This window comes from Ictidomys tridecemlineatus, chromosome 8 (assembly GCF_052094955.1).
Source record: "Ictidomys tridecemlineatus isolate mIctTri1 chromosome 8, mIctTri1.hap1, whole genome shotgun sequence".
Lineage (NCBI taxonomy): Eukaryota > Metazoa > Chordata > Mammalia > Rodentia > Sciuridae > Ictidomys > Ictidomys tridecemlineatus.
Window position 1 is genome coordinate 27,165,644 of NC_135484.1, and position 16,184 is coordinate 27,181,827.

Below are 16,184 nucleotides of genomic sequence, written 5' to 3' on the forward strand. Positions count from 1 at the left end.
AGCATGGGGATTAATCCTTGGCTGTGCTCCACAAGCCATCTACTAGATAACTTTGCCATTTACAGATAACTGTCTTTGAGGCAGGCATTGGTCCAATATGATCAGATGTCAGTGTAGCAGCTAAGAAGGGTGAGCAAGACAAGAATGGATAGTGCTCTGTTTAGTACCAGCATAATATTCAAACATCTCTAGATTCTCATTGGTGACCCAAATATAGCATAAATTTATACCTGTTTCAATTGTACATCTATTTATAAGCTTATTTGTTCATTCATATATTTATTCAGTAAATATAAATGAAATTATAGGCACTTTTTTAGGTGCAAGGGACATAGTAGTGGAGAAAACAAGAAGTTTATTTGCTAGAAGAGAGATACGACTGAAAAAAATTTTATACATATGCACATATGTGTATATGCATATATTTATATATATCTAGACATATAAACTTATTTTTTAAAATTTTTATTTGTTTTAATTAGTTATACATGACAATAGAATTGCATTTATGTACTTTGATATATCATACATAGATGGGATATAATTTCTCATTTTTATGAGTATACATGTTACAGAATCATTGGTCATGTAGTCACATATATACATACAGTATTAATGTCTGTTTCATTCTACTATCTTTCCTACCCCCACATCTCCTCTCCTTATCTCCCATCTACCTGATCTAAAGTAATGCTATTCTTCCCTAGCACCTCCCACCTTATTGTGAATTAGCATCCACATATTACAGAAAACATTCAGCCTTTGGTTTTGTGGGATTGGTTTATTTCACTTACCATGATATTCTTCAACTCCAGCCATTTACTGACAAATGCCATAATTTTACTCTTCTTTAAAGCTGAGTAATATCCCATTGAGTATATATGCCACATTTTCTTTATCCATTCATCTATTGAGGGACACCTAGGTTGGTTCCATAACCTAGTTATTGTGAATTGAGCTGCTATAAACATTGATGAGGCTGTATCATTGTAATATGCTGATTTTAAGTCCTTTGGGTATAAACCAAGGAGTGGGATATCTGGGTCAAATGGTGGTTCCATTCCCAATTTTTCTGAGGAATTCCTTAAATCTCAGATTAAGTCCCTTTTTATGTTTCTATAATCCAGCTGTCCTTGTTAATGTTTACCACAATTTCAGTAATTAGTTGTGGAGAATATATTATATGCATAAATGTGTGTGTGTGTATGTATGTGTGTGTTTAATTTCCAGTGATATCTCCAGATGGTAATAAGTTCTACAACAACAACAACAACAACAAAACGAAGTTAAGGGCAATGTGGATACAGTGGCATGGCTACATGTGGGACAGCAAAAGCATTGGCTATAATTTATAGAATAATCTAGAAAATTGAACTAGTGCTTCAGTCACTAATTTCAAGCTGTCTCCTTTAAAGGAAAGCAAGCAAACTCTCCAGCCCTGGAGAAAAGGGAAGGAAACACAGTGCCAGAGCTCAAACACACAGTATGTTCTGCACACCCAGTCTCTGTCTTCACCATATTTCTAATTTCTTAAATTATTTTACTTGGCCTATTAACTTCCTCTAAGGTATGTCAAGTGTGGCCTTCAAAATGTAGCCCTGTTTCAGTGTACTCTTGGTTTTGGAATGATCTACCCTTCACCATCTACCCCTCAAACCAAAATTTGTTTTCTTGGTTTTAAAAACTCACCAGAGGCTTTAGTGAAAACCAACATGTACTTGGATGTTCTCTAATCAATAGGCCTTGGAAATTTACCAGGGAAGCTGTCATGCTTCTCATTGTTCCTTATAAGCTATTCAAGATTTGTGTATTGGGAGGCTGGAGTGGTGGCTCATGGTAAAGCATTTGCCTGGAGTGTGTGAGGCCCTGAGTTTGAGCCTCAGCACTGCATATAAATAAAATAAATAAATAAATAAAAGATGCATTGACAACAACAAAAAAATTTTAAGATTTGTATATTGGATTTTTAATTATGTGTATTTTACCATCAACATCCTACCTCTCTTATTAGCCTGTGACCCTCACAACCCCACCTCCCACCTTTTTCAGGCCACAACATAATTGTAACTCCCTTCAGAAAGAATTTTCTTAAAACAGACCAAATCCTGGTTTGTGCTCCTTTAATATAATTGTTTTCCTGAGAATGAACAATTCCCACATTTTCAGAACTTATTTATCCAATACCTATTTAACGCTTAGTTTCACTCAGTAGATTGTAAACTCCATGAGGGCAGGAGCCACAACTGTCTTGTGCAAGTCTGTATCTCAGTGCCTGTTTGTGTTAGTTATAAATAGTAGCACTCAATAATATTTAGTGAATTAATAAGCATCTTTAGCCTCCAAATAACTAGCACAGACCCTTGGAAAAATATTCCCCAATGGGTGCTGTGATTGTGAAGCTTTGCCAAAATCTTCCTTGGGAAATAGAAGAATTAGTCCCACCTTCTCCCTGCCACAGGAAGTGCTGCTAAGTAGACACCCTCAACCATTAGCCTTCTTCATGGTAAAGCTCCAGTTAAAAATACAGAAGCCCCAATTTGTGTTCTGTTCTGGGGGCAATTTGCATTCAATGACTGATTAGTATTGAAATGTATGGCCCAGCCTCTTATATCAATTTAGGACACCTCTGCAGGGTCACCTCAGCTTCAGAGCTTCCTGTGGGGTCTGAAGCCTGTGTTGGGATGGAATCACAGATCAACTTCTTTTTTGCTGTGCCTCCTCCGCCTCTAATTCACAAAGGTTTATCCTAAAGCACCTCCTAACAAGTGCCTTGCACCTTGATCTCCAAAGTCAATGTCTGTTCCTGGGTAATCTAGCCTGTGATGGGTACCATCAAAATATTTACAAACTGAATATTATGATTTATTTTAGTCCATAAACTCCTAAACAGCAAAGATCAGTTATTTATCCTTATGCCCTTGCAATGATTGGAGGGTGCCTTTTATAGTAGTCATCATAAAAAAAACCCAAAAGGTAATATTTCCCATAAATTAGTCTAGATTAAACTGAAGTCTTTCTGTTCAAAGTGTGGTCCTAGCACCAAGGGTATTGGCATTCCAAGTATACACTGTCAGAAACTGCATTACTTCAAACCTCAACCTGTTCAGACCCAGTGAATCTGAACATGCATTTTCACAGCTCATCCTGGCTCACACATACATTAAAGTTTCAGAAATACTGAGTTAAGGGATTTATTAATATAAATAAAATGATCTAGCTGATTCATTCCTCTCTCGTTTGTACAGTGTCTTTGTAAATTTTTTTCTCTCAAAGGTTTTGCTTAAATCTAGTGTTGTAGTGCATTCTTTCATTCAACCAATACTAATTGAATGTCAAGCAAAGATTTCAACCGAATGGAACTTACATTATAAAAGGGAGAGAAAATAAATGTGGAAAAGGCAAAAAGTGTCATGAAAAAATAGAGTGGAGTAAAAAGGGTGACAGAGCGGGTTGCAATATGTTTGCAAACGATCATGGTAATTATAGAACTGAAGTAGTAGGTGGACATATACTTTTGTGAGCTTCTTGCTTGGGTGTTGCAACAAGAGCCAAGTGGTGGGAGTGGAATATGAGATGTAAACTAATAAATGTGATCAGAGAGACAAGAAGGCAGATCTCTCGATGACAGACTGCTTAATAAATCACTACTTGACATTTCAAAGCTAAAAAGGTAATGCTAGTTGTTTTCACTCCAAGAATAAAGTAGTTAAGACCATTCAAACTGGCTTGGGGGAGCTTGCACAAACTATATCATCAGCGAAGCCACAGGAACCTCAAACAAAACTGCGGGGATTGGAAATGATCTTTAAGGGATCTTTCTGTTCTAACATCTCAGGCTCTAAGACGCCTAGATGGCGACGTCTAAAGGGGTGAAATAATAATCATCGTCAGACTGTGGGCAAAGGCCAAGTTCTGCAACCCCAGGACACTACACAAACAGGAAGATGAATTGCGGAAGATGAGCGTCAAGCTGAAACAAGGTAACATTTGGTTCCTCACGTATCCCAGGGTTCAGGTCTTGAACTCAGGCCGCGTCGCCCAGGACTTCGGGTGTCACGGGAGCACTCCCCTTGGCGATCTAGTCCCGCCCCACACCCAGCCCTCGCGTCCACGCCCCGCCTGGCAGTGCTGGACCCGCCTCCCGCCGGACTAGGTTCTCCAGGTCGCGCTGGGCACCGGGGTCAGGGTCTTGGCCCCGCCCCTCCAGGCCCCGCCCTTTCCCAGGCCCCACTTCCTCGCCCACGCCCCGCTTCTCTCCAGCCCGCCCTCGCGGGGTCTTCCCGTCCAAACGGATTCCGGGTAGGGTTTGGGTTCCGCCCCATTTGCGTATCCGCGCCCCACCTCGCCCTCCTGGCCCCGCCTCTCCCTCCTGGCCCCGCCTCCTGCCTGCCGGTAAGTACTTGACAGCGGAAGTGACAAAAGCCGGAGGTCCGCGGTGCAGCGCCGGGGGTCGCCCGCTGTTGGTGCTGGCTGGACCTGGAGGCCCTCGTTACCAGCATGACTTTCCTCGTCTTCTTGATCCTTATGATGCAGGCCGGGAGCAGGGCTGAGATGAACGTCGCGGACCCAGAGCAGTTCTCGGGTACTGTCGCTGCGGCTGAGCCGCTGCCGAGTGAAGCTGGAGGGGACGTGGGAGGGCGGGGGCCGCCCCGGCCGGCTGGGAAGCTCCGCCTGGTCAGGCCGCCACCACTTCTTCCTTGCAGTGCTTGCCCGCTATTCCATACCCGGGTCCCGCGATCCCGGGACCAGCCGGTCGTCAGGCCCTAGGCTGGCAGCCGCGCGGGAGGCGACGCGGGGTCTGTGCGGTTTACACGCTTCATTTTAGCCTCTTTCATCCTTGTCAAGGCAACAAACACAGCTCCCCTTTTTCTCCGATTCTTTTAGCCTGTTTTTCAACAAGTGGTTTTCCAGGCCGGCAGTTGACACGGCCACCGCTCGTGGCTTATGTAACTTTATTCTCAGTGTGTACCCCAACTTCTGAGATTTGTTATTAGTGGCAACTTGTCAGTCTTCTAAGTGCAGAAGTGGTGGAATGTGTGGACTCACTAGCGGATTTGTTAGGCAGTGGGCCTCTTCGCATAGCTTAGAGTCCTGGGAACATTTTGTTTCTGCCTCCTTTTTGACACTTCCCAGGCCGAGGATAGCTTTCTTGAAGCTTACAGTATGGTAATAAAGAGCTTTAGTGAAATCCATAAACCTTTTCAGCCTCCAGTCTGGAGTGTCTCTGCATCTTCCAGTTAGTATCTGCCTGGAAGGCATAAGGAGGCCCAGCCTCCCAATCCTGGTGAACTCAGGGCCTAAGCCTTTGTATTATGACTTCTTTCCTGAGTTCCTGTTAGGTGTGTGCGCTGTTTATATCTAACCCTACTTTGGCTTGATCTTCAAAAGTCAAGCAAATAAATACTTAGACATTCCTTAGGACAGACATGGATCAAGTTCTGGGAAGACAAAAATCTTAATTACAGCGATTTGTCTTTTCAAGAATCATGATTTATCATAGTTATCAGTTAAAAGGTGGGCTGTTAAAAAGTTAAAGGGTGGGCACCTCGCAAATCTCATTTTTTGCAACAACCCTACAAAGTAGATGCTATTTATATCTCCTTTTATGGGTGAGAAATTGGTGAAGCACAGCGATCTGTCCATCAGGCATAGAGATTATCTTTATTGCTTGGCTCCAGAGTCCAAGTTCTTAACCACTCTGCCAACTGTTATTACTAGGGAAAGTTAGGTGTCTACATGGGTGATTACAGTACATTGTGACAAGATCTTGAACTTATGTATTGGTTATGGGAAAGCAAGATAAGTTTACCAGGCTCTATCCAGAGGAGTCAGTGACTTCTACAGAGAAGGTGAGCCCAGCCTTAGAATTGGAAGTGCAGAGAGATCTGTGTGTGCATAGGCAGAGATGTAAAACAGCATGTTGAATTAGTGGAACAATATACATTCATATACTTGAATGTTTGAAGATCCAAGGGGAGAGAGATAGGATAGGCGGGGAGGTGAGAACCAGTTAGTGAAATACCTTGTCATGTATACCAACAAGAGATAGAAATGTAGCCTTAGCTAACTAGTAAAAAGAGGAATTTATTAGCTCAGAGTATCCAAGCAAGAATTGAATAGAAAATTAGAGATGCCAACTGGGCCTTAGGAAAATAGAAACTCAAACTGCTTGAACTTGCAATTTCTTATTTCTTGGCAGGAATCATGGATGCTGATACTGATGGCTTTGGGGTTTTAAAATCTGGCAGCCTCTTCCATCCTAACAAAATCCCAGGGGAAGGCTCTGATTTGCTCAGCTTGGTGACATGCCAGCTCATATGGGAAAGACATTATAAAAGTGGGTAGTGCTGGAGAGTTCTCAGAATAAGAGAATTGGTGTTCTTGAAAGAAGTACAGGTGCTGAGCCAAAAAAATAATATGCCCATTATTCCTGGCTAAAGTCAGTGGGAAGCCACTGATTATTTTACAAAAGGGAATCATTTTATGCAGGATTAGATCTGCCAGTTAGACAAGCCAGTCATCTTACAAAATAGTTTGAGGGTAGATACAAATAAAGGAGGCGCATTAGGAGACTGCTGCTTAAGTCTGGGGAAGAGTCAATGAGAAATAATGATGTAAATGGAGAAGAGAGGACAGTCTGAGGAAGCATTAAGGCAGAGTCAGTAGAACTCTTGACTGACTGGGCAGAGAGGTAGATGACTCAGATTCCTGAATGGGACTGAGCATTAAACCAAGTGCCAAATCCTTCTGAATATAGGTTCCTCCTGAGCATTGAGCCCCTTGTGACTGCAAAATTTGCACATCTTTATTCAGAGTCTGCTCTGGTAGTGCAATGCCTTCCTGCCTCCCATAGGAAGATCTGCAGCCTTCTGTACTCTAGAATTTTAGAAACACAAGGGTTGGTGAGTGTCCCTAGACAACTCTTGCTGTTTTGTAGTGCATTTTCCATACATGTCTTTAGATTTTCAGTGCATTTTTCTAAATTTTATTGTGTTCCCTATGCTTTTAAAGTTATTTTAAAATGCAAAATCTCCAGAGCATAGGAAGAAAACCCACAGTGACCTCTGCTTCTGACTCTTGATTAGTTTCTTGGCTTGCCAGTCCCCATTTTTGATCTGCAGTCTACATGTAACTCTTACTGTTGCTGGACTTATCTGTACAAAGTTGAATGTTCATCTTAGATGAGGGAATCTGATGTGAACAGGGAAGGAGGTAAGAGATTATAGTGAAATAGTCTTTGAGAAATCCAAGTGTTTGGGAATGTATTTTGTTACAGTAATAGGCATTAATTAATAGTGTTTCTTTCTTCATGCACTTTTACATATAAAAGTAATAGATTTTAAGTGAATCAGAGTCTGCTGGTGGCTACCTTCTCTGCTGTTGCACTCTGGGTACTGCTTAAAGAGCCACCCTCTCTATTTTATCAGTTATGTTTCTACTCTTGTCTGACTTTAGGGTAATATTCTGGGTAGTGTTCCAATTTCTTATTATTTTCTTTAGAATCAATTTTTCCTATTTCAGAGATTCAGCATACTAAATAATACATTTTAGTTATTTATTAAGTAAGTATTACATTTTCTTTTTAATTTATTCATGATTCATAGACTTTGAAGGATAAATATACTTTGGTCCTCCATAAAGGAAAACCTAAAGAATAAAAGAGAAAAATAATTTTAATGAGCTGTCTTACAGAATTTGGCAGCACATGGCAATAGTGCAGTTATTTTACAAATAAGTTGAATAATTAATGGTTTCATTTAAAATGGACAAAGAATCTGAATGAAATTTGAACCAGAATGAAGTGTATTCCTGACAGAAAGGAGTTGGTTTACTTGTAATGGTCTTGTTAAAGAGATATCTTTTAGATATCTCAATATTTAGAAATCAGAATCCTACCTATCCTTTTCAGTCTTGTTCATTCTATAGAAATGATTTATGATAATCAAGTGTTGGAGTGGCCATGATTTAATTGTGATAGTAGTATAAAACTTTTTGTCTTTAGGAAGTTTTTTGTTCTAAGAGATGTTCATTCAGAGAAAGAGCCAGATGTTATATGGAGGATTTGTTTTTAAAGTATAGTATCAGATGACTTAGAATCCAAAAAAAAAATCATTGAATGACTGGCCCCTGTATCTTTCTGTCTGCTTCTCAATTTGTTCTTCTCACAGAGAGAGATTAGTCAGCAGATGTCTGCAGTGTCTGTGACTCCATTTCAGGTGGATATATACTCCTTTATACAGACATTATACATTAGTGTGTCAGAGTGGGTAATGGACTCCACAGGTGGTCCCTCTTTAAAAAACAGGACTGCTTTTGGCAGTTATAGGGTGAAGCACAAATAGCAGCAGTCTTTACTCCTATCACCTGTCAACACAAAGGAAATTGCTCTTGTCCTCAAACTAATCTGTAGGTGTATGTACTCTACCACCTTCACCACCCTACATTGACCAGCAATTATTGCAGGGCTGTTCTAGCTGCTAGTTTTTGGTCTTTTGTGACATGCTTATTGCCCCATCAGTGACACTGCTCCATCACTCCTGATCTTCACCAGCCTTATCTGTCCTCTCACTTGCTAGCCTTTCATATCCTGTTTCTTCTGGCTTATCAACTTCCCAGCAAACAGTTGGCTCTAACCAGAGCTCTTTGTTTGACCTACACTGTAATTAAAGTGTATTGAAAACCTGATGCTTCTCTACTGTGATTATGTTTTGGAGTTCTGGAGGAGTTTGTGGAATTAGATCTTAAAATGGCTAAAGTTTATCCTGAATAATTGTAGACAGCATGCCAAATAATTCTGAGCCCATTTCCGAAAGCAATGAGGTACACAAAATTATCACAATTATCTATTTGGGCATGAAATATAAATTATAGAAATGTAAAATCTATAAGACTATTTTTTTTTTTATTTCATGAAATCATTCTAGCAGAATCTTTCCTGAAACTCCATAGGTAATAATACTCTTTTCCTTTCTCTCTATTTTTTTTTAATCAATGTAAGCATATTATGAATAAAAGTTAATTATTTAATCTGAACATTTAGCAACTTAAACACTACAAAATTATGAAACTTGAGAAGAAAACTACTCATATCTCTGGTCATGTGATCTTGGCAAAAACAACAAAGGCGATGTCTAATAACCATGATTTCTCTTTCTGGTAACATTAAAACCACAGGTTACATCTTTTGATCTAAATATTCAGAAGCTTCTCCTTTGATAGTAATTTCTGTCTGTTTTAATCCACTGAAACTTCTTCCTTCTACCACATGTTCATCTTGATTGCTTTGAAATCTATGTGAAGTCCTAGTCTAATCATGTTTGGATTTTACTTAAATTATGGGAAACAGTTTGATTCACATTAAAAACTAATCTAATGCTGCACAAGTCTATTGTTGTTTGTATTTTTATAATGTATTATTCAGTCAACCCCTCCTAAATACAAAGTACTTTGATATTTAAAATATTATGATTGACTTCTATGTGCCTTTTCCTCAAAACAGGAATTTCAGATTGAATATATACAGTTTTAAAGTCATTTCTATTGGGAATAATTAAAAAGAGGGATTTAAAAGGAAGCAAAAGACTTGTTGGAAACTGGAGGTAGGAGATCTTTGCTATGTAATGACAGAAAGCTCAGCTACTCTTACCTTCAATAACATGAAAAGTAGAAAAATGTACCTGATGGGCTGTGTGATCTAGCTCAGGAGGATTCCAGGCAGAGTATTGACAGTGTTATCTATATTGTTCTTGCTTCGTCCTTAAGGTGGAATCCTGGACAGATTAATTGTTGAAAGGACTAGTAAAAAGAAACCCGGACCCAGTGGTTTGAAAATTGTCAGCGGCTCAAGAGGCAAAAGATGCTGAAATTTCTTAATGGCTTCTGAAAGAAGTTCAGATTCATTATTTCTTAACATCTTTCTTATTTAGTTACAAACATATTTTTATATGATATTTGATGTTAATGTTGACTTGATCAGAGGAAGGGAGATTGACTTTTATTTCTACCAAAACCATGGATTGTAAACAGACTAGGAAACTGAGGTGCAAATAAAGAAGGGAAAAAAATCCTCTTAAAGAAGCCTGGGAATTACCTGCTATGTACAGCCATGAGCACGCTAACAAAACCAAAAGAGAAGAGCCAGGGCTAGAACAGTGCTTTTGGGCTTGCCTACAAGGAAGTTGCTTATAGACCAAAGTTGATAGGTACCAACAGCCATCAGTAGGGCTTCAGGAAGCATAAGTAGAAAGTTTATAGGTATCTTGTTACTGACCATAGAAAGGTCAGTTAGGCGTTCAGTGCATTTAAATCTGTGAGATAACTCTCCATCTCAATTATGGCTTTACAATCTCAACCTTTTGGCACAAATTATTAAACTACATTGGTAAATAATTTGAAAGATGCTTTGATGGGACTGGGATTGTGGCTCAGAGGTAGAGTGCTTACCTAGCACGGTCAAGACCCAGGTTCGATCCTTAGCACCACAAAGAAATAAAGGCATTGTTTAAAAAAAAAAAAAAAAGCATATCTTAAAAACAAAAAAAAAGAAAGATATTTTGATAGTAGCCAAATCTATTATTGGGGGGCAAGATATATACAATATTGGTGTAATACTATAAAGCATTCTGTTTTAAAATTAGTTTTTCCTCCTAAATTAGAAATAAGCACTTAAATTATAAACATAAAGCAGAGTTTATCAGCTTTTTCACTGTTGGCCTTTTGAGCTGGATTATGTGTTGCTATAGTGAACTGCCATGTGCATTGTAGGGTATTTAGCAGCATCCTTGGCTTCTCTCCTCTACATCCAGTGGTATCCCCCGCTGCCCTGTTCCTTCAGGTTCTGAGAACCAAAGATGTCTGTAGTCATTGCCTGGGGCTCCCTAATGGACAAAATCACCTCCTGCTGAGAATCACTAATGTTAAGGGAAAAAATATCAGAAAAAAAGAAAAAAAAGGGGGGGGTGCATTAGAATATAATTGGCAATAGGTATAGATTGTTGTTTAAATGACTGTTGATTCATTGGGCTTTGAAGAAATAATACATGTGTTAACTAATTATAAACTAAACAATTTCAGCTTCAGTATTAGAATTTTTATTTTACTAAAAATATAGTATTTTCTTAAACAGTAAGCAAATACCTTATGAACATAAAACTAATACTTATTTTTATATATGAGGGAATCTGAAAAAACTGTTTAGCACTATAACCAAGAAACAATCTGGGTTTTTTAATATCTGACCCAGTGAGTACTTTTTTGTTTAATTAGAGTAGTCCAGGTAAACATCATTATCATCCAGGGTCCCTTGAAAAAATACAAACTCATACTCTCAAAATTTTTGAGGATGATAAGTTATGTTCAAAAAATGCTGCTCATGGCTTTATTGCCATTCATTTATTTAATTTTATAAGTGGTCATGTTTAATAGTGTTTCCCAGCTAGATAGGATGGAATTATCTTCACTTTGGGTCACATCACTAAATTTGTCTGTTTCAGTCAACTCTTTCACTGCTATGACTAAAAGATCTGACAAGAACAAATTTAGAGGAGAAAAAGTTTATTTGGGGGCTCATGGTTTCAGAGGCCTCAGTCCATAGACAGTGGCTCCATTCCTCCAGGCTTGAGGTGAGGCAGAACATCATGGCCAAAGAGTTGGTGGAGGGAAGTGGCTCAAGACATCACTATCAGGGAGTAGAAAGAGAGAGCTCCACTTACCAGATACAAAATATAGACCCTAAAGGCAGATCCGCAAAGACCCACCTTCTCTAGCCACACTTTACTTAGCTACAGTTACCATCCAGTTAATCCTTATTAGGGGATTAATTCACTGATTGGGTTAAGGTTCTCATAGCCCAAACATTTCACTTCTAAACTTTCTTGCATTGTTTCACACAAGAGCTTTTAGATATTAGGGAGACACCTAATATCTAAACCTTTATGTGCATCCACCTTTTCTCCCATGTGATTCAAATCTTGCCTATATATATATATATATATTTTTTTTTCCTAAAATGGCTTAAAAGAATGAAGGCAAAAAGAAATGTTGGTTGTGTTTTGTTAAAAGCCCTTCACTCCCAGAAAGCAAATGTTAATGGAACTGGTATGATAGTCAGTGGTTCTTTCAATCTTTTGGCATATGCTCTTGTGCTATAGAAAAGGTATTAAAAAGCATAAGAGTACTGGATGTAGGGTTGAGAACCTGGTGGGATTTTAGGATAAAATTGCCCATCCCTCATGTAGGTAGTTCTTCTCTAGACATTGGTTATAGTCCATAATATAAAATGACAAAAATTCTAATGATTTAATGCAATGATTATCATTACAATAATCAGTGAATTTATTTATAAAATGTCCTAAAAGGTTATGGAAATGTATTTCCTTATACCATGTATGTGTTTCCCTTATATCATAATGGTGTTTCCAAATTTAAAATGAAGTAGAACTCTTCTGTACATTTTTCAATAAAAATAATTTCTAGAAATTTACTCAAGTGAGATATATATATCCTAGTTATTTCATTTTTTCATCAAATTTGACAATATTTGACAAACATGACATCTTACAATAAGGATTTCTAATGATAATATTAGTTTCTTACTGTTGTTCATTTAACTTTTTGAATCTCTTACAGTGCCTACACCAACTAATATTACAATTACAACCGATAATATGAACCCTATTCTGCATTGGGAGTACCAGATCATGCCACAGACCCCTGTTTTCACAGTACAGGTGAAAAACTACAGGTGAGTGTTGCTCTTATCCTTTTTATTCAAGTCATTACACATTCTGTCACTTTCTGTATTCTCCTAATATCATCCTTCCTTCCTGCCTGGGGAAACTTCTTGAACTGCTTGTAAGTGTCTGGAGGTGCTAAGGATGCAATTATTCCTTTGTTGAATACATTCTGTCTCTTGCTTTTCCTTCCTGTCAATATTGAAGTATAGAAATAAAGCTAACTACCTTCTGAGATTTTTTTCTCTCTGATATCTTAATAAAGCAAAGAGTACTGTTAATAAAGCACAGCTAAATTTTTTGTGATTATTGGAAGCAAGTGAGAATACTACCTTGACAGTATTTTAGCAGTATTGTCTCAGAATAAATAGTTACTGTTCACATGGTCCCAAATTGGAAGAACCACTTAAGTGTGGATTAGTCTTTTTTTTTTTTTCCCTCATGATCTGAGGTTAAACATCTGAGGCCTGTCAAAAGCTAATTTGTATTTACTATACAGGATACTCTTTAATGGTGATGTGTAGCTTCATCATTTGACTTAGAGGTTAGCCCTCAGATTTATCCATTGCATAAGTTCTTTTAAGTAAGTATCTGGGGATAAACTTTTTGAGGACATAAATATCCTATTCCACATAAATCCACAATTTTTTTTATTGATTTTTTAAAAAAATAAATGACAGCGGAATGCATTACAATTCTTATTACCCTTATACAGCACAATTTTGTATATTTCTGGATGTATATAAAGTATGTTGACACCAATTCACGTCTTCATATGTGTACTTTGGATAATGATGTCTATCACATTCCACCATCTTTGCAAATCCCCTCCCCCTCCCTTTCCCTCCCATCCCTCTGCCCTATCTAGAATTCATCTATTCCTCCCATGCTTCCCCTTCCTACCCCACTATGAGTCAGCCTCCTTATATCAGAGGAAACATTCAACATTTGTTTTTTTGGAATTGGCTAACTTCACTTAGCATTATCTTCTCCAACACCATCTATTTACCTGCAAATGCCATAATTTTATTCTCTTTTATTGTTGAGTAAAATTTCATTGTGTATATATGCCACATTTTTTTTTATCCATTCATCCATTGAAGGGCATCTAGGTTGGCTCCACAGTTTAACTATTGTGAATTGTGTTCCTATAAACATTGATGTGGATGTGTCCCTGTAGTATGCTGTTTTTAAGTACTTTAGGTATAGACCGAGGAGTGGAATAGCTGGGTCAAATGGTGGTTCCATTCCCAGATTTCCAAGGAATCTCCATACTGCTTTTCAAATTGGCTGTACCAATTTGCAGTCCCACCAGCAATGTGTGAGTGTACCTTTTTCCACACATCCTCGCCAATACTTATTGTTGTTTGTCTTCATAATAGCTGTCATTCTGACTGGAGTGAGATAATATCTTAAGTAGTTTTGATTTGAATTCTTTAATTGCTAGAGATGATGAACATTTTTTTCATATATTTGTTGATTGATTGTATATCCTCATCTGAGACATGTCTGTTCAGGTCCTTGGCCCATTTGTTGATTGGGTTGTTTGTTTTTTTCGTGCTTAGCTTTTTGAGTTCTTTATATACCCTAGAGATCAGAGCTCTATCTGATGTGTGAGGGGTAAAAAATTTGCTCCCAAGATGTAGACTCTGTTCACCTCAAAGATTGTTTTTTTGTTTGTTTGTTTGTTTGTTTGTTTGTTTGTTTTTTGCTGAGAAGAAATTTTTTAGTTTGATTCCAAAATGGAAAGATCTACCTTGCTTTTGGATAGGCAGAATTAATATTATCAAAATGACCATACTACCAAAAGCACTATACAGATTTAATGCAATTCCGATCAAAATCCCAATGGCATTCCTCATAGAAACAGAAAAGGCAATTGTGAAATTCATCTGGAAAAATAAGAGACCCAGAATAGCTAAAGCAATCCTTAGCAGGAAGAGTGAAGCAGATGGCATCACTATATCAGACCTTAAACTATACTACAGAGCAATAGTAACAAAAACAGCATGGTATCGGCACCAAAACAGACTAGTAGACCAATGGTACAGAACAGAGGACACAGAGACTAACCCATAAAATTATAATTATCTTATATTAGACAAAGGTGCCCAAAACATGCACTGGAGAAAAGGTAGCCTCTTCAACAAATGGTGCCAATAAAACTGGAAATCCATATGCAACAAAATGAAATTAAACCCCTATCTCTCACCATGCACAAAACTCAACTCAAAATGGATCAAGGACCTAGGAATTAAACCAGAAATTGTGTCTAATAGAAGAAAAAGTAGGCCCTAATTTTCATCATGTGGGATTAGGCCCCAACTTCCTTAATAAGACTTCTATAGTACAAGAATTAAAACCAAGAATCAATAAATCCACAAATATTTTAACACCAGTTGATTATATCTGTTATTTCTGTGATGGATTCAAAGTTCATAATTTTTTCAAGATTTGCTGATTCCATGTACACTAGATTGATAAAAATTCAAAAGTTTAAAAGCACTTTGAAGACTGGGGATTACTCTTATACATTACTGGCATGAATGCAATCTGGCTTTCTGGCAAGAATTTGGCAGTATTTTACAAAACTTTTATTTATTTTTTTCTGGCTCTAGAAATCAAACTCGGGACCTTACACATGCTAGGCAAGTACTATACCTCCAAGCTTCACCCCCATGATCCATGTGTCTGCTTTTTGGCCTGATGATCCCACATTAGGACCTTACCTTTAAAATACACTTAAAAGAATATAAAGATGTCACTCATATATAGGAGATTATCATGCATCTGACCATTCATCAATACATGGAACACTGTGTAGCTTTAAATGAAAATATGAAGAAAATTTCTATGAACTTACATATGGTGATTTCCAGGATACATTGAAATGAAAAAGAAATTAATTTGATAAAATATATATGGTTTTCTCCTTTTTGGTTAAAAAATGAGAATAAATATTTTGTAGGTACTAATTTTGATTAAAAAAAATAGGAACTGAAAATCTGAAATCAGTGAAATTGATTACTGGGGGTGGGGGGACAGTAACAATGACATGGAAGTGAGCAAGAAAAAACTCCCATCTGTTTCTTCATTGGAGAAATGCTGACTGCAGGGTTAAGCCAGGGAAAGTCTAATGGTAACTAGAAAGTCTTCTTATGATGAAAGGATTTCTTTTTTAAATGTTGGGGAATGTGTCCAAAGGATCCAGGAGCTACCTTGAATAGTTTCTCATGGCCCAAACGTGGGACTGTTTGAGCTTCAATATGAATAAGAACATAACATATTGAAATTGGAAAAGAACCTCATGTTTATATTTTCTTAATAATAGTAGTAGTGAAGAAAATGAAGAGCTCTTCTATGGACAATAATTTACAAGATTTTAAGGCATAACAAATGAAGCTAATAGTTAAGATGTCATCCTGCTTCCTATGGTGTGTGTATTTGTCACCA

The 16,184-nt window shown here is 37.8% G+C and overlaps 1 protein-coding gene across 1 annotated transcript in view; it reads left to right on the forward strand.

The window, feature by feature from the left end:
* Positions 1 to 4,364: 4,364 nt before the first annotated feature.
* Positions 4,365 to 16,184, forward strand: part of Ifngr1 (interferon gamma receptor 1) — a 28,417-nt gene continuing 16,597 nt past the window's right edge. Inside the window, exons 1-2 of the mRNA XM_005329803.5 lie at positions 4,365 to 4,582; positions 12,628 to 12,742. Coding sequence (XP_005329860.2) covers positions 4,498 to 4,582; positions 12,628 to 12,742 — 200 coding nt within the window. The 5' untranslated portion in view covers positions 4,365 to 4,497. The remainder of the gene's footprint in view (positions 4,583 to 12,627; positions 12,743 to 16,184) is intronic.